The 27,164-nt window shown below is 44.0% G+C and overlaps 1 protein-coding gene across 2 annotated transcripts in view; it reads right to left on the bottom strand.

Moving 5' to 3' along the window:
• Mtl5 (metallothionein-like 5, testis-specific (tesmin)) overlaps window positions 1-27,164 on the bottom strand; it is a 38,254-nt gene that overhangs the window by 2,073 nt on the left and 9,017 nt on the right. The window contains exons 6-10 of one of the 2 annotated variants that reach the window (XM_005384266.2): window positions 25,130-25,224; window positions 21,018-21,089; window positions 5,161-5,263; window positions 2,080-2,217; window positions 432-607 (exon numbers count right to left, since the gene is read on the bottom strand). In XM_005384266.2, the coding sequence (XP_005384323.1) occupies window positions 432-607; window positions 2,080-2,217; window positions 5,161-5,263; window positions 21,018-21,089; window positions 25,130-25,224 (584 nt within the window). The remainder of the gene's footprint in view (window positions 1-431; window positions 608-2,079; window positions 2,218-5,160; window positions 5,264-21,017; window positions 21,090-25,129; window positions 25,225-27,164) is intronic. The other variant, XM_005384267.2, reaches the window with a different exon arrangement.

The raw sequence follows: 27,164 nt of genomic DNA, 5'->3' as shown, positions 1-27,164 counted from the left end.
AAAAAAAAAAAAAAAAAAAAAAAAACGAAAAAAGAAAAACATTAAATGAGAAAATGGCCAAAACTCTGGCATTCATAATCCCTGCTTGAAAGGGGAGCACGGGCCTGTCCTTTGCCCGTGCAGCCTGGCCTCGGTGTGTGTCGGTGGGGCGCTGACTCGGGTAGCACAGGAGCTTGGCAGGCTCAGTTGCTGGCGCTGGCTGGGCCCTTTTGTCTTGTACAAGACGGGTATCTCAGGCAAAGAGAGGCCAAGCTAGGACGAGCAGGGCACAGCCGGTCCTGCAGCGGCGCCCCTAAGGAGCCCGGTGTCTGATCGTGCTGAAGAACGGCTTCCCTTCCTCCTGCCCCCGCTTCCATTGTGAGAATTGCTTTTAGCACTCCTCTCATAAGCGCTATGGACTCTATGGACCTCTGTGAGATCAGAGTACCTACCTATCTTTTCTAAATTTTGATAGCTGTGAAATTTTCATTGGAGACAAATGATGGCTGCCTTCAAATTCTCCGGTTTCCATAGATTTTGACATGTTCATCAGTGTTTTTCGTTCTGGGCTTTCTTCATAGTTTTTGCAACCAATGCACTTGCATATAGAAGAGCACATAATTTTGGCCTGGGAACATAAAATACTTCAATAAAATTAGGTTGCCCTATAAGCCATTGAAAGTGACAACTTCCATTGAGATCTTAAGTTATGTATACATGTGCAGCCTGGGACTTTCTTTTTCTTTTTCTTTTTCTTTTTCTTTTTCTTTTTCTTTCTTTCTTTCTTTCTTTCTTTCTTTCTTTCTTTCTATCTTTCTTTCTTTCTTTCTTTCTCTTCTTTTCTTTTCTTTTCTTTCTTTTTGACACAGGGTCTCACTATGTAGTTGAACTCACTTACGTAGCCCAGGCTGGCCCAAATTCACAGCGATCCTCCTGCCTCATCCTCCTGAGTGCTGCAGTTACAGGCATGCACTACCACACCCAGCATATGATTTTCTTATGGAAAGACAGAAGCAGATGCCAAGAGAAGTAAACGGTGTCAGTGTGAAAAGAGGTGGTACGTTCACACCCCTTGCTGACAGCAAAGGCAGGGTGTAAGGTGAGCCTCGAGTGGGTGAAGGTGGGGAACTAGCCAACTGCTGCAGCAGCCTCTCAGTTTGAAGCAAGCCTCATGGCCATGACACTCCAGTGCAGTGGGGACACATGCAGGACACCCTGTGGTTGGGAGTTTTCAGGAGACCGTTCCTCTCCCAGGCATACACTTGGAGTCTAGTATTGCCGGGCCCTCCACCTCAGTGGCGTTGGAAGGTCTGCCTGCTCAGATCTCTCAGTGTGTATTTCCAGAACCAGAAAGATTAGCCTAAACCTACCCTCTGATGACAACCATTTAAAATGGAACCTACAAGTCCTGGAGACCTCAGACAAGCAGAGAGGTTTGTGAGGACGTTTCTCTCACAGCCTCCTCTGGGGACTGCAGTTCCCTCCCTTTCTCTTCCTTCCCTCAACACATGGGTAGGAAAGGCAGGAAAAGAGGCCAGAACTAAAAGGGAAGGTCAGTTAGTCTATCCCATGAAATCTTGAAGAAAAACGTTCCATCCAGGAAAAGTCTGTGAGCTTACTGTCATTTCTGGTCTCTGAGGGAACTGTGAGCCAAGGAAGGGCCACCTCTGGGCAAAGCTCCCCAGGAATGGACACCTGGGCTCCCCAAGACTCCAATCAGGAGCATCCTAGCTCTGCTCCGGGAAAAGAGGCACAGTCTCCCTCCAGGAGCCGCCAAACTGGTGGTCACAGAGTCGGCCCGCCGCACGGACCCAAGCTAGAGAGAGGCACAGCCTCAGCGGTGGGCATCTGTGGTGGATGCCCAGGGTGGGGCTCAGGACAGTACCTGTTACATGTGATTTGATTCATAAAGCTCACTGGCATCTGAGAAATTAACTCAGATTGATATGGGAGCCCTTTTAGAGACCCTGGGAATAGGGCATTGTATTTCTCTTTTTAAACCACAAGGGTGACTTTCTCTTTTTTAACCACAGAATTGACTTGGGAAAAATGTTTGTTGTTTGCTTCTCACATGCCAATGCTAGGAAATTAGCCACTGACCTCATAGCACTCGCAGTAATTCTTCAGGCAGCCGGACCGCTTGCAGTTGCAGCCTTTGTTATGACGAGGCTTAACATCTCCCAGTCTGCCTTTCCCAATTTTTGGTTGAAAAGCTTCTGGGTTTCTGTCAAGACATGCCTACGATAGAAAATGGAAGCTCCATAAAGAATGTGCTTTATGCTGAGCATGGTGGTGCACGCCTCTATTCCCACACTCTGGGAGTCTGAGGCAGGAGGAAGGCAAGTTTAAGCCAAGCCTGGGCAACTTAGTGACTTAGTGAGACCCTGTCTCAAAATGAAAAAAAGAGGTAGAGGGGCTGGGGGTATAGCTCAGCAGCATGGAGCCTGCCTGGCAAGCACAAGGTTCTGAGTTAGATTCCTGATTCAAAAAAAAAAAGGAGCTAGAGACATAGCCCTGGGTTCAACCCCCCATACCACAAAAACAAACAAACCCCCCCAAAACAAAGAATATGCTTTGTGACTCAGAACTGATGCTTAAGAGGCCAGGGATATAGCTCAGCAGCACAGCACCTGCCTGGAAGTACAAGGTTGTGAGGTCGATTCCCGGTACCAAAAAAAAGAAAAAAAGAACCAATGCTTAGTGACAGGCCTTTCAGTAGAGGCCACTGGTGGCTTCTAAGAGAAGTGCAGGGAGTAGGGAGTCCACTGCGACCAGGAGCAGGTGGCTGAGTTCCACCTGGCTCCTGGTCACCTTTTGGTCTCCACAAAGAAGTGTGCTACAGCCATGGTCTCTTTAGATTGGGATTTTTCTCTGCATTTCAAAGTCACACACATTTATTATAGACAATTAATGGACAATAAAGATGGAAAGAAAATCACTGTTTCCATGTGGATAGACCCTAGACTCCCTTCCAGCCATTTCCTGCCTCTTTTCCTAAGATAACTGATTTTGGGGGAGTGAGGGGTCCTGGGGGTGGAACCCAGGGCCTTATACATGCTAGGCAAGTGCTCTACTGAGCTGGATCCCCAGTCCTCTGAGACAGCTGAGGCCATGGTGCTATGCTGACAGCTCACACCGTGGGAACACAATTGAATGAACCACATCTCAGACATCTTTCCATGTGATGTTTACCTTTTTTCCTCATGTAATCCCCTCAGCAGGGGCCGGGGATGTAGCTCAGTGGCACAGCGCCTGCCTGGCAAGCGCAAGGTTCTAAGTTTGATCCTTGGTACCAAGAAAAAAAAAAACCCCTCACCAACCATGGGACCTAAACCTGCTACCGTTATTACCACCTTCTAGATAAAGAAACTGAGGCACGAGAGGCTAAATTATAGACGGCAAGCAGTGGACTCTTGAGTCTAAATCTTCAGGCGGACTCCAGAGGCCAGGTCTCACCCTGGCCATGCCTTTCCTACACGAGGCACATGACCTTCAGTCCTGATTTGCTTTTACTTCTTAATCTACCTGTCCTATGTCTATCTATACATGCAATTATGTACATTTTTTTTTAAAAGTGATTTGTCCTCCTCGTAATAATTCAGACATCACAGAATCACACTGGAGGTCCTGTCTCCCTCCCTCCTGAAGTTACTTAGCAGCCAGATCTGTGTGTCCGGCCCCAAGGCCACCATACTCCACTGCCCCACCGTGTGGCACTGGTCTGCGGCAGGTGGCTTTACCCACAGGTGTTACTACGGCGCCGCCTGCACCTGTAGGTACAGTGTGACGGGCTTGTGCCTGGGCACCACCCCCAGGGCTAGCTAGGGGCTCCTCTGTGGCTTCTCTCCATCATGAGCCCCCAAGGGAGCCACTGCTCAGACTCTGACAGCTCTACCTCCGCCCTGCTGGGACTTCATGTGCGTGGAACCCCACAGTGCAGCCTCATGGGTCCTGCTTCTTTCCTCGGCAGTGTCTGTGACTGTCGTTTGTGCCGCTGCGCTTAGCTGTGCTTCTTTCCTTTCCGCTGACATGTAATTTTCCATCGGACCACAAACCTGCCATTGTATCAATGGTCTCGTCCATTGGTGGGCTCGTGGCTGGTTTTGGCTATTTCTAATAAAGTTGCTGTGAACACTCTTGTGCAAATCGTTTGTGGACATTACTGCCCCTGACTGTATTTTTAGAAAAGAAATTGCTGGGGCACAGTATATGCAGGGCTTAGCTGTAGTAGCTATTGTCAAACCATTCCCCAAAGGGCTTGTACCAATTTATATTACTACTAGCAACACAACAGAATTCCAACTTTTATAATAAAAATTTTTCTACTTTTAATTGCAGATAATACCCTTTGTCTCTAATAAAATGTGACTAAAAGTTTAGATGTGTCATAATTTTCTTCTGTTCCATGGATCTAGTCATATCAAAATTAGTAAGATATTTCTAAGTGCTTTATCCATAATAATTCAAAGGGAAATTATTTTATAAAAGAATGAACAGGTCAACCATGACACAGGGTCATTTTGTTCCATTTGCATAGGGTGGTCTCCAGGCTATAGCTGATGGCCTGTCTTTCCTTTGTAAATCAGAGCCTCAGGAAGTGTCTCTCTGGAGGTTGACAGCCCAGCCTAATTGTGCCTCCCCTCCCTGATTATCTGTGTGCCTATGGAAAGGGTCAAAAACCACTGGCTCCTGCATTTAGCCAGCAGCAGAGCGGCCTTCGGGGCCATCGGAGGTGGCATTCTGCCCTCCTCAGGAAAGCCTGGATTCCTCCTTCCTCCTGGAAGCCGGGATAGAAAACTTCAAGTTACATGAGGGCTCTGTGTCCTCCCTGGTCCTCTTCACAGAGAGCTGCCTGCCTCTTTTCAGACTATACTCTTCCAACTCAAGCTCACCTGCTGCACAACATGCCCCAAATTTCTAACCCCCAAACCCAAACCAGGTGGACCTGCTAGAAGCAGCAGCTTCCTGGTGTTCCTGTACCCCGAAACCATCCCTCATGGGGAAGGTGGAGAGTCTTCCTCTGCCTGCCGCTGTCATTGGCAGCACCCCCACCACAGGCATAGTGACACTGTGCACATATATTCTTCACACTTTGGGTTTTTCCAGTACTGAAGTTAGGAATCTCTGGAGATCGTCCTGTGAACATCTCAAATGCTTTTAAATGCTTTTAAAATTTATTACCTTAATAGCATTAAACCGTTCGATTTCGTGATGTAAATTGTTGCAACAGTTATTACAATTGCAGTTGCTGCAAAAGTCCCCGCTGGCGAAGCAATCACAGTACCTGGGAAGAAAAGCACAGCGTGAGCCTGAAGTGCCGGTGGCACCACCAAGCAGTGATGAGAAAGGCAGGTGTGCAGCAAAAGGGCGGCCACTGGGCCTCAGCTGGGATGACTTTGGTTCAGGGGACTCTGACTACATCAGCTGGATGACGTTCTAAAGTGACTAACACCGGAGAAAGGGAGACTAGTTATTAAAGCGTGGGTTTGGTGACATATGGTCTTACAAAGTAAGACAATTTCTTGGAAGTTGTTCATTGCTGTCAACCGTCTCCAGCCCCCAGATGCCCTGCGCCACTGTGCCACCAATCTTCCCAATCCATCCAATCACTGAAGGCTGCTCCCCTCTTGATCGGAACTCGACCATGAGTGAAAAACAATGAGAGAGACCCGGCCTAGGCTTCAGCTTACTTTCAAGTCCATGAGCAGAGGAAATGAAGTGAATGGTAGAAAAAATAGGTGCATAAACACCTGCTATGACGCTTCCCTGTTGTACTGAGAGGGTCCTTCATGCAGCCTGCATTTCAGTCCTGCACAGAACTTAGTGAGAAGACCCCAGGGAGAATGTCTAGGGCACCCTATGATAGCTGCGCACGGCCATGAGGAGCCACCTCTGATGGCTTCCCTCTGTTCATAGCCATGAGCTGCTTCAGATGCCCAATTGCGCTGTGCCCAGAGGCTCCCACGGGCCTACGCTTACATTCTCTCCCTGTGGGCAAGTGGCACCCGAGCCAGACTCCTCCGATCCTACACCCTGAAGAGGTGCTGGGAACCTGGGGACCACTCTGCAGCTTCTGTTTGTGACACCTCAGTTTTCCATGTTAGTTCTGCCACCAACTCTCATGTTATCTACCATAGGTTGTTACCTGTCAGCACTGCAAGTTGAAAAATGGAAATCAGGGAGCTTAACCTGCCAGCATCAGAGGCCACACATAGTAGATGTGCTGCCTCAAGGCTGCATGAGCAGGGTAGACCAGATATCTGCAGAAGCCCCCTGTATTAGAAGCCCAAACACAATTCTTTATCCATTATTTTTGTATTGTTAGAGAATACTTTTAAGTGTATGTGAAGCCATCAAGAGTAAAGGAGATAATCAGAGGCCAAACTGACAAGAATTGTGAATCCAGAGAGGTACGTCTATAGCAACTAAGGATTGTCCTGAGACATCTGCTGTCCCTGGAGTTTGGGCTCCCACAGGCTGCTCATGCAAAGGACAGGAGACAAGGGCTACAAAAGGTACCAGTTAGCCCAGAGACCCCCACCTAAATGAGGATTCCTGCAAGACAACCTCCCAGGGGGCAAACAAACCTGCTCCCCGGAGGTGAGAATGGTGACATCTCTCTCTGGGGACAAGGAGAAACAGGCAGGCTTCTCCTGAGCCCTGCCAGGTGCAGGGTAGAGACCAGGGAAAGAGACAGTGGCAGGAGGTTCCAAGATAGAAAGCAGGGAGTGGGACCAAGGATTCCACATCCATAGGAAGAACTGAGAAGTGGCTCCTGGAGACCTGGGAGGTGGTGGCCCAGGCCCTTCCAGATGGAGGAGGGGGAGAGGGCCAAACAAGCAGGGATTGCCATTCCTTCCAGTAGGCCTTGAGTCCCAGGGGCCCCTTCCTGTTTCCCAGTTCTGGAGGCTGCCCCATCACTGTGACAAAAGACTAAATCACCCTCAGGATAAAACTACCGAGAACTAGGGTGTGTCTTTCTTTTCCTACTCAGCTCCTAGAATTCTAGCAGGGAGTGGAAAAAGCCTTTTGGAGCACTCTACCTGGCAGAAGAGAAAAGATCTAGGCAGGCTGACAGAGATCCTGCAAAAGGTGGGGTGTGGTCACCTTGCCCTAGATAAGGCCTCAGAGAATAGCTCCATTAGGGTGCAGGGGGTCACCCAGTCAGCTCACGCTTCTTACCACAAGCAGACCGACCTGGGAGATCAGCGGACATGTGAGGAACCTCCCCATGTGGCAGAGAGGCTACAGAAGCCAATACTGCAGAAAGAAAACCAGGAGGGAGTGGGACCCATGGCCTTAAGGTGATTAAGAAAAGTTATTGAATGCACCACATGAGAAAATGATGTTTAAGAAAACAGAGCAAAAAAAGATATTCTAGAATATGAAAAACCCTGAAAACTGGAACCATGGCTTGAATCACATGAAGAAGACGTGGGACCCAGAAGACAGGGAACCAAACACGAAAGAGAAGCACTCGGGCCCCTAGTGTGACAGTAGAGGGACAGTCCAGGATGGTAGCCACCACTCCTGAGCCGGGAGCGACACTCTGCAAAGCCTTCCTCCAAACACTGCAGCCTGCAGTGGACACAGTCACATGACCAGAGGGGTAAGTAGTGCTGAATCCACAGCAAACTGAGGGCTAAGTGCTGACCAGAGGAAAAGGTGAAGTACTGGGAAGGAAAGTCAAGTCTCAGCAAGGACTGGAGTTTTCACAGTCATAAAATATGCACGCGTAGAAATGATCTAACCCAGTACATCTGCTGTCTGGGTTTGGGCAACGTTGGGAGACGTTTGCGCCTTAGTGAGGAGAGGAGACCCAGCTAGATCCACACCTCCCATGGCACACAGTGATTGCACTAAAACTGGAAGTGGAGAAGCAGTGATTCGGTCCTGTTCATTAGACTGATTGAAGCAAATGTTAAAGGATCAGTTAAGACAGCTCAAAGTTCCTGCAGACAAGGAATAAGGAACCATTATCAGAGAACTACTGTTATTTTTGGCCACTGTCTAATACAACAATTTGGTTCTTTAGGTATATTGGTAATTTAGATAAAAATAAGAGAAGAAGAAAAAACTAGATTGAGATGAAGCACAAAAAGTAAAGAGATTAAAAATATGTAATCCCAGTACTCTGAGAGGCCAAGGCAGGATTGCAAATTCAGGCCCAGCATGGAAATTTAAGTGACTTAGCCAGACCCTGTCTCAAAACTTAGAAAAAAAATTTAAAGGGTGGGGATGTAGCTTAGTGCAAAGGCCCTGGGTTCAGTCTGTAGGAACACACACACACACACACACACAAAAAGAAGGTGAGTCAAGGTATGATGGGTCATGTCTGTAACCCCAGCTCCTTGGCAGGCAGAGGCAGGAAGATTGCAAGTTCAAGGCCAACCTGAGCAACTTAGCAAGAACCTGTCTAAAAAAATATAAAAATGCATAAGCTTGTGGGGATGTATCTAAGTGGTAGAGTGCTTCCCTCCCATGCGCAAGGCCCTGAATTTGATCCCCAGCACTGGGTGGGGGGTGGGTGGAGAGAAAAGAAGTGAGGGTAGGGAAATGGTCTCTGATTGGAAGGCTGATCTGTGCTGGAAACATTTCAGAGGAGAGGGAGGCACCTTTGGAGGGAGGGAAGAGAGAAACGAGTTTTCCAGAAGTGATGAAAGCTATGCATCCTCAGACTTGAGACAACTAATGACCCCCAAAAAGAAAATCCAAAGGCAAAAAGAAAACCTTGAGCATCAGAGAGAAAAGATACAATACAAAGACAGACACCGACTTGTTAGAAATAATGGAAGACAGTAAAATAATGTTTTCCAAGCACTGAGTACACCTGGCGATCTACACTCTTACTCACCAAGATCCAGGCAAGGCACGCTTCTTGCTCTAATTCTGTGTGTGGTTCTACTAACTCTCGCCATTCTACTTTTCACTTTTTGTTGAAGATTTTTAAACCATTTTCACCTAAACTGCTCTTTCCCACACTTCCGACTCTAAAACCCTGTCACAAAGAACTTCTCCAGCACCACGCCCGGGTAGGTGCCCACATCTGCCCTTTGCATTTCTCCTCTCCCAGGCACTCAGGTTGGCATTGGACCTTCCTTTCCTTCACAGACCCTTGCAGGCAGCCGGCCACCTTCCTGCTGGAACCTGAAAACCCTTCCGCTTTGGGCAGCATGGACACCGCAGATCCCAGAGCCACCCTCTCAGCCCTGGGGTGCAGCCCCCTTGGTCTCCGCCTTCACGCACTGCACTTCCCGACCCACCGCGAGCACAGCCCTGAGTCAGCTTGGCCACTGTTCTTTGCCACCGAGGCCCCTGATTCTGGCTCAGTCGTTTATTAATTTCATTCTTGACACAGTAAAATATAGAAAATTTTTAAAATATAACTAAGCAAGAAGAAAGAAGTTAGAATCACTCAGAATTTCACTCCCTAGGCTCAGCGGCATCTAGCTCAGTGGCACAAGTGCCTTCCTGGCAAGCGCAAGGTCCTGAGATCGATTCCTGGTAACAAAAAAAGAAAAAAGATAAAAAAGAAAAAACAAAGGTAAAGAATTTCATTCCCTGGAGATGATCATGTAAATATATTTCAGTCTTTCTCTGTAAAACTGTACAGACTGAAACAAGTCTATATGTGTGTTTGGTTACATATTACACATAAACAAAAACAGATCATCTTTTCATCCTGTCTCAGTGGGCTTTTATCACTTATCTATATAAGAAATCAACATAGCAGCTGGCTTTATTACTTACCAAACGTGTTTCCCATAAAAATAGATTTACATCCCATCATAATGGCTATATAATATGCCCTCCACTAGCAGCATCTTAATTTCTTTAATAATAAATAATTCCTCTTATACTGAACTTTTAGATGATTTAATATATTTTAGAAATATGATAACCAGCTGATGAGGATTCAGTTTATGATCTTTCAACTTTACAGTAGTGCAAAGTGATGTGCAGAAAGTGCACTAGAAACGCTATACGATGTTTGCTATGCTAGGGATTTTAAATGCACTTCCCAACGTGCCATGGCCTACAGGGATGCAGCTGTCCCGAAGTTGAGCAGCATCTGTGTAAGCAATGCTACTTGAGCGGGAGTGGTCTCCTCTCTGTTCCGAGAACTGTCTACCCGCCCCCTCTGGCATGGGACTTGTACCTGCTCCTTCTTCTGCCTGAAACCCTCTGAGCAGCCACACCAGGCCACTTCCACCTGAGAGCCCGCTTCATCCCAAAGCACCGTACCCATCCCACTGAGCCCGTGACGGTTCCCTGGCTACGCTTCCACATTTGCACTCTGACCTTTATTTATGTGATTATTGCATTCACCGTACCTCCCCTTATTAGATAGTGAGTCCTAGGAGGCAAGGACATAACTATCTTTGCTCACAGACGTCTTCCCTGTTCCTGAAGTCCACGGGCTTCCTATGGGTGAAAAAATAGATGGATAGAACAAAACCCCACTGCGACCCTGGCATGGTGGCACATTCCTATAATTCCAGCACTCTGGGAAGCTGAGGCAGGAGGATTGCAAATTTAAGCAGTCTGGGCAACTTACTGAGATTTGGCTTTTAAAAGGACTAAGAAGGGAGCTGCGGATTTAGCTCAGCCGCACAGTGCCTGCCTGGCAAGTGCGAAGTCGTGAGTTCAGTTCCCGGTACTGAAAAAGAATAAATAAATAAATAAAAGGACTAGGAAAAGCCAGGTGTTGTGGTGCATGCCTGCAATCCCAGCACTTGGGAGGTTGAGGTAGGAGAATCATTGTGAGTTTGAGGCCAGCCTGGGCTACAAAGTGAGTTCAAGACCAACCTGAACTGCATAGTGAGACCCTGCCTCAAAAAAGATTAAAAAAAAAAAAAATAGACTAAAAGGACTAGGAACATAGTTCAGTGAAAAGCCCTGGGTTCAATTCCCACTACTGAAAAAAAAAGCCACCATGTATATGTTTGAAACATGCCCAAGGCGTGGTTTCTCCTTCACTGCCTTATCTTGGGTCTCCATCATCTCTGCTCCGTGCTCTTGCTCTTGGGATAGGCTCTTGACTAATCTCACTTTCAACTTTCTCTGCTTTGCTGTTAGTGCAAATTTTCCAAAATATGTACTGGCCAAAAAGAAGAAAGGAACAACAATAAACAGAAAAATACAAAATGAAGTGGATCTGTGCATTTTGGTGGGAGTACTAATGACATAGTGGTACTTTGGTTCATGAACTTAATTCTTTCCGTGATTCTGGTCACAAACCTAACTGAACAAGAACCAAATCAAATTTCCCCATAAGGTCAAAATTCAAACTATTACATTCAGTTTTCATCCAACTTAGTTTGTGACCAGAATCATGGAATTAAGTTCATGAACTGAGGTACCACTGTACAACTACTGTGGTTCCTCAAGACATTACACATGGAATTACCATAGGACCAAGAAATCCCACTTGTGGACACATCCCCAAAGAACTGAAAGTGAGACTCAGTTTTTACCAGTATCACACAGTAGTCAAAAAGTGAAAGCCATCCAAGTGTTCATGGAGGATAAACCCACTTACACATGCGCAATATACATACGAAGGAATATTGTTCAGCCTGAAAAAATGAACAAAGTACTGACACGAACACATATGACACCTTAAAAAACATCGTGCCAAGTGAGATAAGCCAGTCACAGAAGGACAGATGATGTATACCTTCCTTTCCATGAAGTTGCTAGAGCAGGCAGATTCAGCGACAGAAAGTAGTACAGTGGTTCCAAGGGCTGGGGCGAGGCGGAGGGGAAGATTAATGGGTACAGAGTTTCTCCTGGGGATGATGAAAAAGTTCTGAAAGTGCACAATGGTGGTAGCCACACAACAGTGTCAATGTACTTAATAACACTGAATTGTACACTTAAAAGGGGTTACAAAGGCAAATTTTGTGTAGTACACATTGTACTATGTTTCAAAGTCAAGGTGCAGAACAGGACATATGGAATGCTGCCATCTGAGTGAAAAAAAACTTAAATATATAAACTTTAAAAATTGCACAAGTAAGTCCTACATGTATCAACTGACAAACAACCAAATGGATTAAAGATATCTATTAAAAGATGTGGCTTATTAGATTTGATTTTTAAAAAATCCACCAAAATCTAGCTTGGAGACACACCTAAAAAAAAACTACCACATTCCAAAAGAGAAATAAAGGAATGCTCAGAGCACAGCCTGCTGATACTACCCAAAGAAAACAGTGTCACAACATCAACTTTGGGTAAAAAAAGAATTTAAGGCAAAAGGCATTAAGATATGGAGGTACAGTAATTAACAGCTGATGGGAGAATTTACCAAAAAGACATAAAAGTCAGGAATTCATATGCCCTTTGTTCTATAGTTTCAAAATATACAAACCAAAATGGAATTATGAGGAAAAAATAGACAAATTTGCAATTCAAAGTGAGAAATTTTAACACAATTTTATAAAAAAATTGATAAATAAATTTTAATAAGTATTTAGCAGATTTAAATACAAAATTAACAAACTTGCTAGTGGATAGATAACTGCACCCAACAAATAAAGAATATATAAATTTTCAAGTAAATAGTAAATATTTTCCAAGTGCATCAAGCATTAGATCAGAAAGGAAATCTTCATTAATTTCAATGAATTGATATATAGATCACATTATCTGACCACAGTGTAATTAAATTTAAAAATTAACAGGAATGTTTTCTAAAGTATATATAAATATAATACACATATATGCACACATACAAGTTTGAATACTTTGAAGCATACACCTAAGTAACTCATATGGTAGTGAACATTACAATGGAAATTACAAAATATTTCTAATGAATGACAATAACTCATAGGATTCAGTAGAGCAGTACATAGCTTGAAGTGCATTTTTTTAAAAAAGACAAATAAGAAGTTAATGAAAACACTAGCATAATAAGAGAATGAGATAATAAAGATAGCGTCAAGCATGGTGATACCTGCTTATAACCCCAGCACTCTGGGAGGCTGAGGCAGGAGGATGGTAAGTTCAAACCCATTCTGGGGAAGTTAGTGAGATCCTATCTCAAAATAAAAAATCAAAAGAGGTTTGAACATGTATTTCAGCAGGATAGCCCTGGGCTCAATTCTCAGTACCCTTTCACACACACACACACACATACACACACACGATGAAAAAAATAGTAAAGAGTAAAAATTAATATAATTTGTGAAATAGAAAAAAGAAACACAAAAAAATCAGTACAACAAAAAGCTAGTGGTTTGAAGGGACAAAATAGACTAGTCACTTGTGAGCTTGATCAAAAAAAAAATATATAGACAGATAACAGTGGAAATTAAAATGAGAAAATTTAGAGGGATGCAAACTTTAGAATAGAAATAGTTTTTAAATGATATAAGAATATATTAATATATTTGAAAATTAAAGACTTGAATGATTTTTTAAAAATATAAAAATGGGCTCAAGGAGCAACCTATTTGGGACCCTTCCTTCTCTCAGGAGCTAGTCCTGTTCCCCAATAAATTTTCCTACTCTTAAAAAAATAAGCTCAAGAAGAAATACAAAGCTTAAAGAAAACAATAGCCACTCAAGAAAGTGAATATACAGTCCATCCCTTTCCCTATTCCAACCCCAAAAGGCACTGGGCCCTGATAGTTTCATAGGCAAGATTTTTCTTCTGTTTTGTTTGTTTGTTTTTGAGGTACTAGAGATTGAACTCAGAGACTTCATACATCCTCAGCTCTTTTTTATTTGTTACTTTAAGGATGGGTCTGGCCAAGTTGCTAAGTTGCCTGGGCTGAGGGTCCAACTTGTGATCATCCTGCCTCAGCCTCCCAGAGTACTTGGATTATAGATGTACACCACTACACCCAGCTTATGAGCAAGTCTTATGAAACTTTTGACAAACAAATCCTTTCTTACTCAAACTATTTCAGAAACTAGAGGAAAAAAAGAGAAGTTGGTGGGGATGAAGAGGCCTAGCTAATGTGTATTATCAGGGAATACATCATCAATGAAATAAACATAAAGACAATATAAGAAAGGAAAATTACATGTCTGTCTCATGAACAAAGATAAAAATCTTAAAGAACAAAATATCAGTGTGGCAGGATCAAATCAGTTCAACCACTGGCATACAAGGGTAGATTAACATAGGAAAGTTCATAGTATTAGATGATAAGATTAAAAGGCAAAACAGTCTGTTCATTTCAATAATGCATTTAAAAAGCATTTGATAAAATTCATCGTTCTTTGTGATTACAATATAATAACAATAGCATATTCCTTAGGAAACTAGGACTTGAAGGAAACATCCTTAACCTGGAGAGGGTAGGTAGCAGGGAAGCCAGTGGTTCCTGCAATATCTACTTTCCTCTTACTCTACACTGACAGCAATTTTAGTTGACCATGTGGTTGGCCTAACCCATGCTTACGTTTTCCAGCTTCCTACATTTGGCCTGACCACATAACCAGGCTCAGGACAATGGTTGTGAATGAAAATGATTATGGTAACTTCTGGTTACGCCTTGAGAAATAGAGTATGACTTCATCTTCTTCTTTTCTCTTCCCCAATTGCTAGAAGGTGAATGTGAGCAGGGGAGCCAGGACAGCCTTCTCAGGTCACATAAACCTACTGAGGCTGCCATAGTGACTGACAAAGCAGTCTAGACACTCACACTACTTAGCTGCCGTATTAGTCCTGAAATGATTATAGTTTAAAGTCATTGTTGCATTTTCTGAACATGTATCCTCCCTAATACAAATGATCTGTCAACAGCTTATAACATATCTTATTTAGGTAAGGTCTAGGAATTATAGAAGTATTTCTATTACAACCAGGAGTGAGCTAACAATGGCTAATACAAGTACTTATACTCATCACTGTGATGTGATGGAGGTCCTACTCAATGCAAGGCAAAGAAAAGTAACATAAAGATAGAAAAATGTATCATTGTCCTTATCTACAGATATGATCATCATTTAAATACAGTGGTGAGGAAAATCCACAGATGAATCATTACAATTACCAAGTGGGACCACGCCAGGGGCAGGAACCAGGCCCACAAGTACATCCAATTTGAGAGCTGACAGGAGTTATACAGCAGATCAACTAGGACTATATTCATAGTTTTACATAAATGTTATTTGAGAATGAATTGCCCATATGGAAAAAAGTAAAATTGAATCCTTACCTAACACCAGTCAGAAACAAACAAAAAACAACTACAAGTACACATTAAGGCTCAATGGCAAAAGCAAACTATAAAGAACTTTCAGAATGAAATATGGCCACATTCCTTGAACAAGACACAAAAAAGAGCTAACAAAAAAGGCAGTTTTTCATTTGGACTGCATTAAATTAAAAACTCCTGTGACCATGTGTCTTAAGTGCTTCACTAAGCAGATTTTGTGCTAGACACTGGAGATACAGCAATAAGCAAGTCATGGTTCTCCTCTTCATGAGACTTACAGTCTTGTACAGGTGCCTAGTTCTCAGGTTTACAGTTTCAGCTGGATACAGAACAGCTGGGTCTTGTATCAAATTTCCATTCCCTTCTTACCACTGATGTAGATTTCCCTTCCCAAGCGGTATTGCTCCCACTGCTAAAAGCCCCAACCTGTTCTAATCAATGTGGTAACAGCAACAGTGGTGTCATCAAGAAGACAGTTGGAGAGGCAACCATCTTCTCTAGTCTTAGGCTTTCCCATGTGGCAGAGTCAGCAGACTGGGGTTCCATGTCTTCATCTGTCTGTGGGCTGATGAATGCACAGATGTGGTGTTTCAGAGCAGGCTGTCTCCTATGTTAGCAGTACCATGCAGTCTAGGTATTTTTGTACAAAGTGTTTGCATTGCCTCCTTCATCAGTCTATTCTCACTGTTTCCCAGGAAACCACATCTAGAGCCATTATTTGAGGTTTGGTGGCTCCACTTTGGGCTATGAAGCACAAAGTGAGCATTGTTCCATTATAGATGATGTCCATGAGGTCCAGATTGTTCCAGTGCTGGCAACACTGCAGCACCTTTGAGTAATCCTGCCCTGTTGTTTGTCAAGAGGTGACAATACAGTTCAAGGAAATGCTGGTGATCCTTGTGTCAAGTTCACCTCCACAGGTATATTATATCCTGGAGATGGAGTGTCTTGATAGTTGAAAAGACACATGATGACATTTATTCTAAACTCATTGACCATCCTGAAAAATTGCCTGCTATAAAACACTTCAAAACACTGAATTACATATTAAAAACATTTTAGATGCACATTTGAGTTGATAAAAATTAAAGAAAAAATTTTAATTTGTATTTGAAATTAAGGAACCCCCTCAGATGACAAAAAACAAACTGACAAAAAACAAACAAACAAAAAAACCAGAAGCAACCTAAAGCTAAAGCCTGCACCCACCTTAGGGTATCTGCTCTTATCAACAGCTACTGGCTTTGGTTTTAACTACTTGGAAGAAAGAAGGGGAAGGAAACTATAAAAATGGCAAACACATGTAAGAACATTTACAATTCACTTTAAGTGTTTTATAGTATAAGTATTATCCCAAAGCCTGGGGCACACTCAGGGTGGGGAGTTAGCTCCAAGATTTATACACACAGCAAGAAGAGTGGAGGGGCTCCACACAGGGCAAGAGTGACCTCAAAAAATGCCCTGCAAACAAATGACAAGGAAATGTGTCTGTGAGTGCTGGGTGGGAGCTCACTGTAGTTTAAAATCTGAATTCATACCATGCCGGCAAAGAGGGAAAAAATAGCAAAAATTTTTAAATTGTCCAAATTAGAACTGCCACCAAACTTCAGGAAGAATCAAGCATAGACTTTCCTTAAAGGTATGCAGCCACAAGTCAAGTTACAAAGAATTCCCACATGGAAAGTTCTAATTATCATAATTTAAAATTTTAAAAGTCACAAAAAACACACCAGGTAATGTGCCACAATGAGTGAAAATTCAAGAGAAGAAACAAACAGCAGAATCAGATAAGCAGGGACTTTAAAAATTGACAATAAATTATAAATTATTACATATTTTAAAATATAAAAGAAACTAAGCATGAGTAAGCAACAGAGACTGTAAACAAGATCATCCAGACTCGATCTTCTGCTCCACAGAATGCTGGTGGCAATAATTAATTTGGTTAATCAAAGACAAAAGTTCATGTGAAGAAGCACTATTGGAAATTGCCCAGTTACTGAGTTAAGAAAAATGCAGACAGTCTAACGGTTCCCAACTAGTCTCATCCAATAGCTCAGCAAAAATGGAATAGCAATGAAGGATGCTTAAAAAATGAGTTTGGATTTGTCTGAAGTCCCTGGATGAAAGGGCTAATCAAAACTGTCCTGAAAAAATAAATCTATATGTATAATATAGAACCAATTTCTACTTTCAGAGTGCTCAGGAAAAAAGAAACCTCTCTTCAGCCAGTGAAAAGAGCTCCTTTCTACCCTATGAAGTTTTCATTCAAATACTTAGAATTGACCATTTGCCTTGCTGCCTACCTTTTAAAAATCCTATTATAAAAGTGAATTTTACAATTAATGTCTTAATAAGCTAATTATGAAGCAAACCAGGCCTCAATTATAGTCTATACCTTGCTGTAAGCTTCATTAATATTTGACCCAAGCAGACCCCAAACCCAGCAAGTGGCTGAGCAGAACTCCTGTCCCTGTCCACAGAAAACCACTATCCTGCATGCTCTGCCCATCAGAATCAGGGCCACCTTGTTGTTCCTCCTCACCACAGCTGCGTCGTTAGTTTCCTGATCACTGGTCCATTGGTGTTTCCAATGTTCAGAGAAGCACATGCCTTTCATTTACAGACTAAACCAGGAACAGTGTAAATATTTTCAGCCAACCCCAGATTTCTGCATTACTTATAAAAATCCAATTTGTTTTGCAGGTTTGTTTTGTGCACTAAGTTTCAGACTTCTAGGTTTTACCCACGTGGGCCCCATATCTCTGTCCCTTCAGTGGGGCTCAGCAACTTCAGCAGGAGCTCTGCAATGGAAAGTCATGTGGAGATTGTGGTTAGGGTTGCCAGACATGGGAAACGGGACATGCTTTCCCCTTCCCATATGGAACTGAGGCTAAGCAGTAGAAAGGCCAGGAAGAAGCAACCCATGGCAAAAGCTGAGAGCAGGGCAGGCAACATGAGGGAGATTCTCAGTCTGGCAGGGTGGACAGGACAGTAGGACCAAGTGCTACTAAACACAGTCATTAAGGCCACCTTGCCGGGGATATAGCTCAGCGGCACAAGCGCCTGCCTGGCAAGTGCAAGGTCCTGAGTTCGATTCCCAGTACAAAACAAAAAAAGGCCACCTCTTGTGGTAGCCACACTATCTACTTCTAGCCCACAGTTCTGCTGGACCAATAGCCCTATCATCCCCTGCACTGAGCTTCATGGAAGTTGGTACCCTGATGGGCAGAATTTTTATAAGCGAATTTCAATATAGTTGTGGCAGTGAAGGTGAAGTGTCAACTTGACTGGCTTTGGAATCTGATTGGGGGATTGGTGGAGCATATGTCTGGGTGTGTCTGGGTGGGTCACAGAGGCATGGCCTTGGGTACTACGTATGGTCTCTCTCCTGTTCCTCTCTGGCATTGTTCCCCTACTCCCTGGCCACCATGAACTAAACAGCTTTGCATCATCACATCTTTCTGCCATCATATTTTTTACCTTGGAGTCAGCCACAGACTGAATCTTCCTAAAACATGAGCCAAATTAAAATTCTTCAACTTTAAATTATGGGTTTTGGGTATTGTGTCCATCAACAATAAAGCTAATACAGAAAATCTGTAGCAGAAAAATGCAGTTATTATTGTAACTGTACCTTACTATGTAGTTTAAAAGCTTTTGGAACTGGTCTGCTGGAAGAGTTTGGAAAAGTTTGCAGATGCAGGCTACAGAAGCCCTGGAATAGTATAATCAGAGCTTGGTTGGTGATTTTTGGTTAGAGCTCGGAAGACCACAGTGCTGCTAGGAATGTGGACAATATAGGCTAGGCTAAGGAGGTTTCACTTGGGAACAAAGACTTTATTGGAAAATGGACTAGAAGCTATCTGTGTTATACTCTGACGGGAAATTTGTCTACATCTTGCCCATGTTCTCAGACATTGCAGGAGACTGATATTAATGGCAATGAATTAATTAATCTGGTGTAGGAAATTCAAAGGCAACCTAACATTCAGGCTGTGGCATGGGTACTGCTGATGGCTTTTAGCCAGGTTTTTAGTGAGAATTGGATGAAAAAAGACAGAGCAGAAAAATTAAAAAAACAAAACAAAACAAAACAAAACAAAAAACCAGCTTGTACCCAGATGGAACAATGTATAAAGCTGGGGTCAAAGGAAGGGTGGTTGCTGAAAGATTTGTGCCACTAAAAAGAAATCAAGTAAATTTTACCGGGAGAAGAAGAAAGATGCCTTGAGAACATCTCAAAAACCAGCAAGACTTTATTCATTACAGCCTCAAGGATACAAAACTGTAAACCTTTTGTTCAAGAGGAGAGTCCTTGGGATGCCCTACTCAAGAAGGGAATTGGTTTCCCAGGATTCATTTCACTGTGCTCCAAGCACTCAATGGCCACTGCAGCCATAGTCCAAGGAGCCTGACTACTGCTCCTGCTGACGCAGACCTTGATGTCATCCATATGAAAGTGGTTTTGCTGGTATGTATAATGCAAGATACATGAGGCAAGGAAGGCTTCTACCTAGGTTTTAAAGGAAGGTCTGGAGGGTAAGGCAAGGAGTCCCTGAGAGGGTGGTGCATGAAGCTGTGGGAGTGAACCCAAGCTGCAAGGAACAGTGGAGGTCTCAGAAAGCTGGAGATACCAGAAACATGGAATACCTGCAGAGCAAGGCTGCAGACCATGAATGAAGCCAACTCAGGAGAGTGGGCTGCAATGGGCAAAGTCATAAGGATTGGCCTGCTCAAGCCAATCACAGTTTACCACTGTGTGCCCCAGATGCCAGATAGAGCTACAGGACTTAACATCTGTCCTGATGGACTTCAGTCTTGCTTTGGTCTGATTCTTTTCTATCCTCCCATCCCTCTCTTTTGGAATGGGAATGTTTACCCTGTGCCATTGTACCATGGGATTATATAACTAGTTTTTAAATTTTTTACAGAGGTTCACAGCTATGAGTTTACCTTGAGTCTCAGAAGAGATTTGGCTTGGACTTTTGAAAAATGCTGGAACTGCTGAGACTTTGGGGAAGGAACTGTTGCCTTTCTGGTTATGCACAGGATAGCTGTATTGTGTTAGGTGGAATTATGTACTCCCTACTGTCTTTATTTAGAGATTAGCTATTGTTTAAGAAAACATGTTTGGATCTGAAATTGGCAAGGGGTGGGATGAGGCAGTTAGGGTGGAGTGTCAACTTGATTGGGTTTGGGATCCACGTGAGGGGTTGGTGGAGCACAATTTTGGGTAGGTCACAGAGGCATGATCGTGGGTTCTATCTTCAGTCCCTTGTGTCCCTTCTTCTCTGGCACTGTTTCCCTGTTCTGCTTCCTACCCACCATGAACTAATCAGCTTTGCTTCCACAACACCCTTCTGCCATGATGCTTTTGCTTTGGAGCGGGCCAACCATGCACGGAATCCCCTTTTCCTCCTTTAAACAGTGGGTGTCAGGTATTGTGTCCCAGCAACAGAAAAGCTGACTGTAAACCAATTCATCAGATTTCAGAAAACAGGGTATGGAAATGTTACAGTTAATCCTCAACAGTGATGACACAGTTAGTACTGCCAGAGGAACTAGATTAGAGGACGTAAACCAAAATCAAGAAAATTGCACTCCTTGAAGTGCGGGAAGTGCCTTTTTTAAGTTAACAGGCCAAGATAACACCACAACAGCTAAACCAGGTTCATGCCAAAAAAGCATGTCTTTTGCCTGTTCTGGTTTACAATGAGTGTCAAGATGTGGCAGTTGAGAATTAACTGCAGCATGCACACTACTAAGCTAGTCTGGTTTGTCTACACTGTGCTCCACTTAGTGACTTCTAAACAACCTTATTTCATATTTAATAATGAAGGATTTGTGGTTACTTACAATTTCAGACACTGGGATTTGGTACAGTTACATGGCTTTTTAGACTTTGTGTCCCATGAACTAAGAGTTACTCTACAAGGATTAAAAAAGAAAATGTATTCAGATGGTTACTCTGGAAAAAGAGAATTAGCTAAGCAGCTGGTGTTTTGAACAAACACTGAAAATCCAACACCAGACATTTACAGGTATTATTTCTAGGTGCCTGGGCATGTACTGGGGGCAGCAGGACAGTCCACATATGATGTAACTGGCCCTGCCCGACCCACCAGTGCCTGGCTGGCGATCCACAGGGTGGGGAAGGGAGATCCTATTGCCATATACACTTCTGGAAAGCTTCCTAGAGTTTTTCTCTGCCCTATTTAAATGTCTATTCTCTTTCTACTCTCTGTGCTTCCCCCACCAAGTGTCCCCCATCTGAATGCTAATGGGAAGTAGGCATCAAGGAAAAACCACTGTCCATAAAGCATACCAGTGTTAAAGTGGCCCACACTGTAATGTTACCAACAATATCAAAGAGTGCTTTGAGTGTATCATGTGATCTTTGGGGATCTCCTTCATTTTGGGAAGGGATTATTACAACTGCCTCCCAACTGCCTGTGTGATTTGCCCAGCCGCCATCTTGAAAGGAAAAGAAAGGACCCCTCTCCTTAGGTGGCTCACGTGTTGAACGTGGGCACTGTTCAGAAGTGATGCTCACTGTGAGAACTCACAAGTCAGTGATGCCAGAGGTGGGACTGGTGATGGTGAAAGGAGGGACACGGGGAAACCCAGAGTATGAGGAGGGCCTGGCAGATGAGTGCCTACTGCACCAGGCAATGAGCTCCTGGAGATCAGGCATGTAGCTTTTGTCTCTGCAGTGCACTGCTGCTTTTGGCCAAGGGCACATTGAGTCCTTAATTAATTAATTAATTTCTTTGAGACAGGGCCTTACTATGTAGTTCAGGCTGACCTCGAACATACTATGTGGCCCAGGCTGGCCTTGGACTCATGGAAATACTCCAGCCTCAGCCACTTGAGTGCTGGGATTACAGGCATGCACCACCAGGCCCAGCCTAAATTTCTTAAGGATCTAGAACAGCACTTGGTGCAGGATGAAAGCTGTGCTGTTTGTTACATGATTATAATTCAGACTTTTATGCCCAGAGGGAGCCAAGCCTTTTGTCCTGTCCCCTGTGTCTGAGCTCCACACTCTCAGCATTCCTGCTTTGTCTCTTGGCTGTCAGTGCTAAGATACTGAGGCAGTAAGAGTTCAGTGAGTATCTGCAGTGGCAAGACCAGCCAGCACACTTGGACTAAGGGCCTATCACATGGTCAAGACAGAGGTGAGTGCTTCAAAGGATATCAGAAATAAGTATCTTTAAATTTACAGTATCCATCATGGAGGAATCCACCAAATAACTGGGGACATTAGATGGATGGCTGAAAATATAGAGAGCATAACATAGTACACTGTCAAACTGTTTTATACTAATTGTAAATGCTACAAAAAGTCAGGCCTAGGATAATTTAATACAGATGGAAAAAATTAAACTACTACTGAAGGAAATAGAGCCAATTATGTTTAAGGTTGTAAAGTTTCTTTATTATGGGTCAAAAGATGCCTCATGTGAAAGAGCAGCACAGGTAGACACCATGTTAACCACAAGCATGCAGTATGCAGGGGACAGGAAGGAACTCGCCCATTGTAACGGCAATGAGATGGGAAAGACTTCCACTTCACCATCTTTGGGACCAACCTAAAAGTTAGAAGGGTTACACAAGATCTAGATAGCACTGCCTCCGAAAAGCATTATGATGACCTATCCCACAATGAGATGTCGCCTCATCTTTAAAGAAAACTTCCAGAGAAGCAGGCTCTGGAAATTCTTTATTGTGAAAGTCAGTATTTACCAAAAATGAAAGTATCAGCCATGTGTCAGGATTCACAGTTACGATCCGACTGAGGATCAGATTATTAAAGCTATATAGAATAGTAGGACGATATTTTTACCAGCCTTCTATACTGACCAAATTAGTATAAAAATTATCTACACCATTGCCATTAGAGTAAAAAGGGCCAACATATAGAAGCAGAACATTCTCCTTCACAAGAACTGCAGGACTTTGTGGAAGCCAATATAGGACATGACTTTTTATTAAGACAGTTTTTAGGATTATCATAACGAAAGACTAATAAGTTAGCCAGTTCGGTACCCAGCTCTAAGAATGATGATTGGGTCAAATCATGTATTTGGTCTCAAGGCTTCTGTATCTCCTGCTGGGTTAGATAGTTTGGAACCATGTTGGGCTGACAGAGCTTCTTTTCTGATTCCTTCAGACCTAGGCTGACCTCGTTATCTTGTAGGAGTCACAGGAAGGCAAACAAGGCATGTACTGGGGTGAAGAATGAAGTAAATCAACGGTGGCTGGGAACATATAGGAAAAAAAGACACCAGCCGACAGTTCTCTGAGTGCTCCCTTACTGTCAGGGATAAACTGCCTGAGTTCAGAACAGCATCAGTGCTGTGGGTGCTGAGATAAAAATCATCAGGGCTGATTCAGAACAGTGATGGTGAATCGAGTAATTATTTGCAGCTAAGAACTACAACAAAGCTCATGTTGCTCCTGACACATCACTTATGATGAGAAAAGCTTTTGTATCTTGCATAATTATTCAAAATAAAGAAAAATATGTCACTGAGAAAATCTAATATAGACTGAGGAGGAGGAGGAGTGGGAGGGGGAGAGAAAGGAGGGAGGAAGAAAGCAGAGGACAAGAAGAGGAAAAAAGAAAGTCTGCCAGAGAGAAAGCTGCTCCTGTGAAAACGCACACATTGCACCGCAGTGAGGGCTCAGATGGCCATGTGTTGTGAGAGCCCACACTGCCCTAGACACAACAGAGCACGCAGTGGCGCAGTACCATTGACCAGATGTACCCAGAGCACAGCAAAGCTACCATGCACATCTTGAGGCTTGTGGAATCTCAGATTACACGATGCAACTGAAGATGTAATGCTATCAGCTAGATCTAGGAGGTTCTTAAGACGTTTTTGTTTCATCCAGAAATATTAATGATGAAATGAACAATGACAATACCAATCATGTGTCCTCACTATCAATCATACCAGAGAGTGAGGCAAGGACAGTGGCTCCACACAGTTCTGTCCACCACAGTCACTGGAAGCCATCAGCTGAAGGAGGACCTGCTCAAACCGAGTCAGCAGGTCCTGAGTACAGCCCCCTCCCAGCACCAGGCAGAGCCCTATGAGTGGACTGGACTCCAGTTGGCCTTCAGGGCCCCTCTAGGGACTTCACTCGATAACCTTTCATTCCTGGCCTCAGACAGCTCTCTTAACACTTACCAAGGCCATGGTGTGCCCATGGGCAGACCTGCAGGTGCTGGCCAGCACCAGAGGCCAGTTTGCCTTTCAGAAGGTGTTGGCGTCCTCCAGGCCTCAGATTCATGACTACATAAACTCAGCCACAACACCCTTAGAGATAGGAACAGAATGATCTCACTGATTCAATTCAGGACTCAGGAGAAAGGATGGCCCAGACCACAGTGAGCGCATGAATGTGAACTTGACAAAACATTTCAAACAGCTTGGTTAGTTGAATTAGTTATAGTCATAAACACAACTTTAAAATGGCAAGACAAGGTCCCAGCTCAGAGCAGCCCACATCCATCAGAGACATGAGGAGAGACTCACCAGGATCCTGCCACAGAGCTGGTGCTTGCTTAGCATGGAAGGCAGTGGGCAGAGGCAGCTCTGCAGTTACCACCTTGTTAAGTGGCTGTCACTATATTACTTGCACTGATGGCAACAAAAAAGAACTAGACCAGCACATCTTGAAACTATGTGAAACTGAGACCAAGCTAGAAATGGCAACAAGCCCTGAAGCCTGGGCACAGAACAGGGGACAGTGGAGTGGAAACCAGGGGCTGCTCAAGACAAGCCTTTACTGCAACACCAACCACATGTGCACAACCACGCCATCAGGGGTTCTGGTCAGGTCAGAACTAGTCTTTCCGAAGCTAATTCTGCAGTACAAAAGGAAACCCCAAAGGTACACAAAAGCCTCTATAATGCTTACATCAAAGGAAGTCATAATACATTGCTTTTAATCCTTACCCAGTCAAAGTTATTTTCGGTGGCCCTGGAAGAGTTGGTTCCGAGGGGAAAGCAGGCCCGTTGTTGGCTGCCGATGGGAGGGCACCACTGTCAAGCTGTACAAAGTCAAAGGAAAAATGTTTTGCATTAGCACATATATTCAAAGCTCCAGCCAGCTAGCGTCTATGTACAGATAAACATTCTTTTTCCTCGAGGTCAGTGGTGGTAAACCTAGCGCAGGTGTGCCGCAGTGGGCTGTTGGTACCACTGAACTCTCTAAAAGGTTCAATTAATGAACTGCTTTAGGTTCATATCAGTCTCTTTTTAATCATGTCCAGGCCTTATTATCACAAAGAATCCACTACCACCTGAGCACACTAGGTCAAGGCTGTCTCGAGGACAGGCTTGTCTGCACCAGCCCTTGTTGCCACACCACTGTCCCCTGTTCTATGCCCAGGCTTCAGGGCTTGTTGACATTTCTAGCTTGGTCTCAGTTTCACATAATATCAAGATGTTCTGATACAGTTTTTTGTTGTTATCAATGCAAATAATCCAGTGGCAGCCACTTAACACAGCCACGGGACCCTGGGACACAGAGAGACAAAAGTGGCGCTGCAGGGCCACAGTGGGAAGCCAGCAAGCGGCACACACAGCTGTCAGCAGGCTGGGGAGAGATACTGCTCTATTTCCTTTTTATGAATAACCAACTGTGAAACAAAAGCAATTACAACTTTCCATAAACTAAAAGCATCTTATTATGTTCTTAGAGATTTTGACATTTGATGTCTTTCGGTAGTCACTATTTTTCATCTATTCAAAAATATACTTGGAATTTTAACACACTCCAAAGCAGCACCTCCAGCTCTGCATCATCCATGTCCTCTGCTTTCTCAGGCTGTCTTTTCCCTTCTTTCCCTTCCCGATCATGCAGGTGCAGGAAAAGGGGTGGGGAGCCAAACCATCACTGGCCTAACTTTCTTCTGAGAGCATGAGATAAAATTGAATTTGAAATGCTTTGTATAAATCACAGGTAAGCATCCTATTCTTGTCCCCCTGGCCCCCAAAACTGGAGATGAAAAATTCTTCAAGTGTGGCCTTTGAAAAGCACCTGTTATCCATCCTCTTCATTTCCTGTCTCCTGCCCCTTCTGCAGTCCACCTATGAGAGCTGGGAGGCATTGGGAGACTGCCCTGGCCCACCTGGGGTAGGTACCCATCAGAATCAGGAGGCCCATGAGGCTTCCCCCAGGGTTCCTGCACCTGTCCAGCTGGAGCTGTGGGCACTCCTTGCCATCTCCAAACAGTCGCCTGAGGGTTTTGCACCCTTTCAGGAGAGGGAATTTCACAGTTCTCAGGGTCAAGGCAATTCTTTGGATAAACCAGGTAAAGTTACTTCTCCCATTTACTTATTTAGCCTCACAGTAAGGCAGGAAACAGAGATGCCTCTTATGTACTAGATAGGTCATTAATCTAGAGCAGTTTTATGCCAGAACCTATGAGTTCCTTCAGCAATGTCTGCCTCGCAGGAGTGAAGACTGAACTCTATGGTGGTACTTCTAGCTGATCTTGTGTGTACAAACCGCCTGGTGGGAGATGGTTAACATGCACATTCTGATCCAGAATGTCTGAGTCCCTGGGTAAGCCCTGAGATTCTGTATTTCTAGCAGGCTCTGAGAGAATGCCAGTGCTTTCCATCGTGTACCATGCTTTGAGTGGAGAGGCCCTATGAAACAGACAGAAGTCGGGGTCTGGCAGGAATGCCAGGGATTCTTGGGATGTGGCAAATGCAGTGTTAAAAGAACTGTCTCTGACAACACAGAGTAAGAAGTCAGGAGAGCCAAGATGGACAATAATAAACAAAGCTGAGGAAAGATGGGGAGGAGGAGGAGGCAGGAGGCTGTGCTCACTGGGCATTCCTCATGCTATACCTTAGAGGTGGAGGAGCAAGCATGAGGGGTGTTTGCTCTTCCTGGATGGTAGCTCAGTGAAGGAAGGAAACTGGTGGTGTGGACAAAGCCAGCAGATGGAAGTGTCTACCCAGCACCAGCAGACTCCCT

The sequence above is a fragment of the Chinchilla lanigera genome, unplaced genomic scaffold (assembly GCF_000276665.1).
Source record: "Chinchilla lanigera isolate Chin_1 unplaced genomic scaffold, ChiLan1.0 scaffold00021, whole genome shotgun sequence".
Taxonomy (NCBI): domain Eukaryota; kingdom Metazoa; phylum Chordata; class Mammalia; order Rodentia; family Chinchillidae; genus Chinchilla; species Chinchilla lanigera.
Note: the sequence above shows the minus strand (reverse complement) of the source record. Positions and strands in the feature narration are given on the sequence as shown.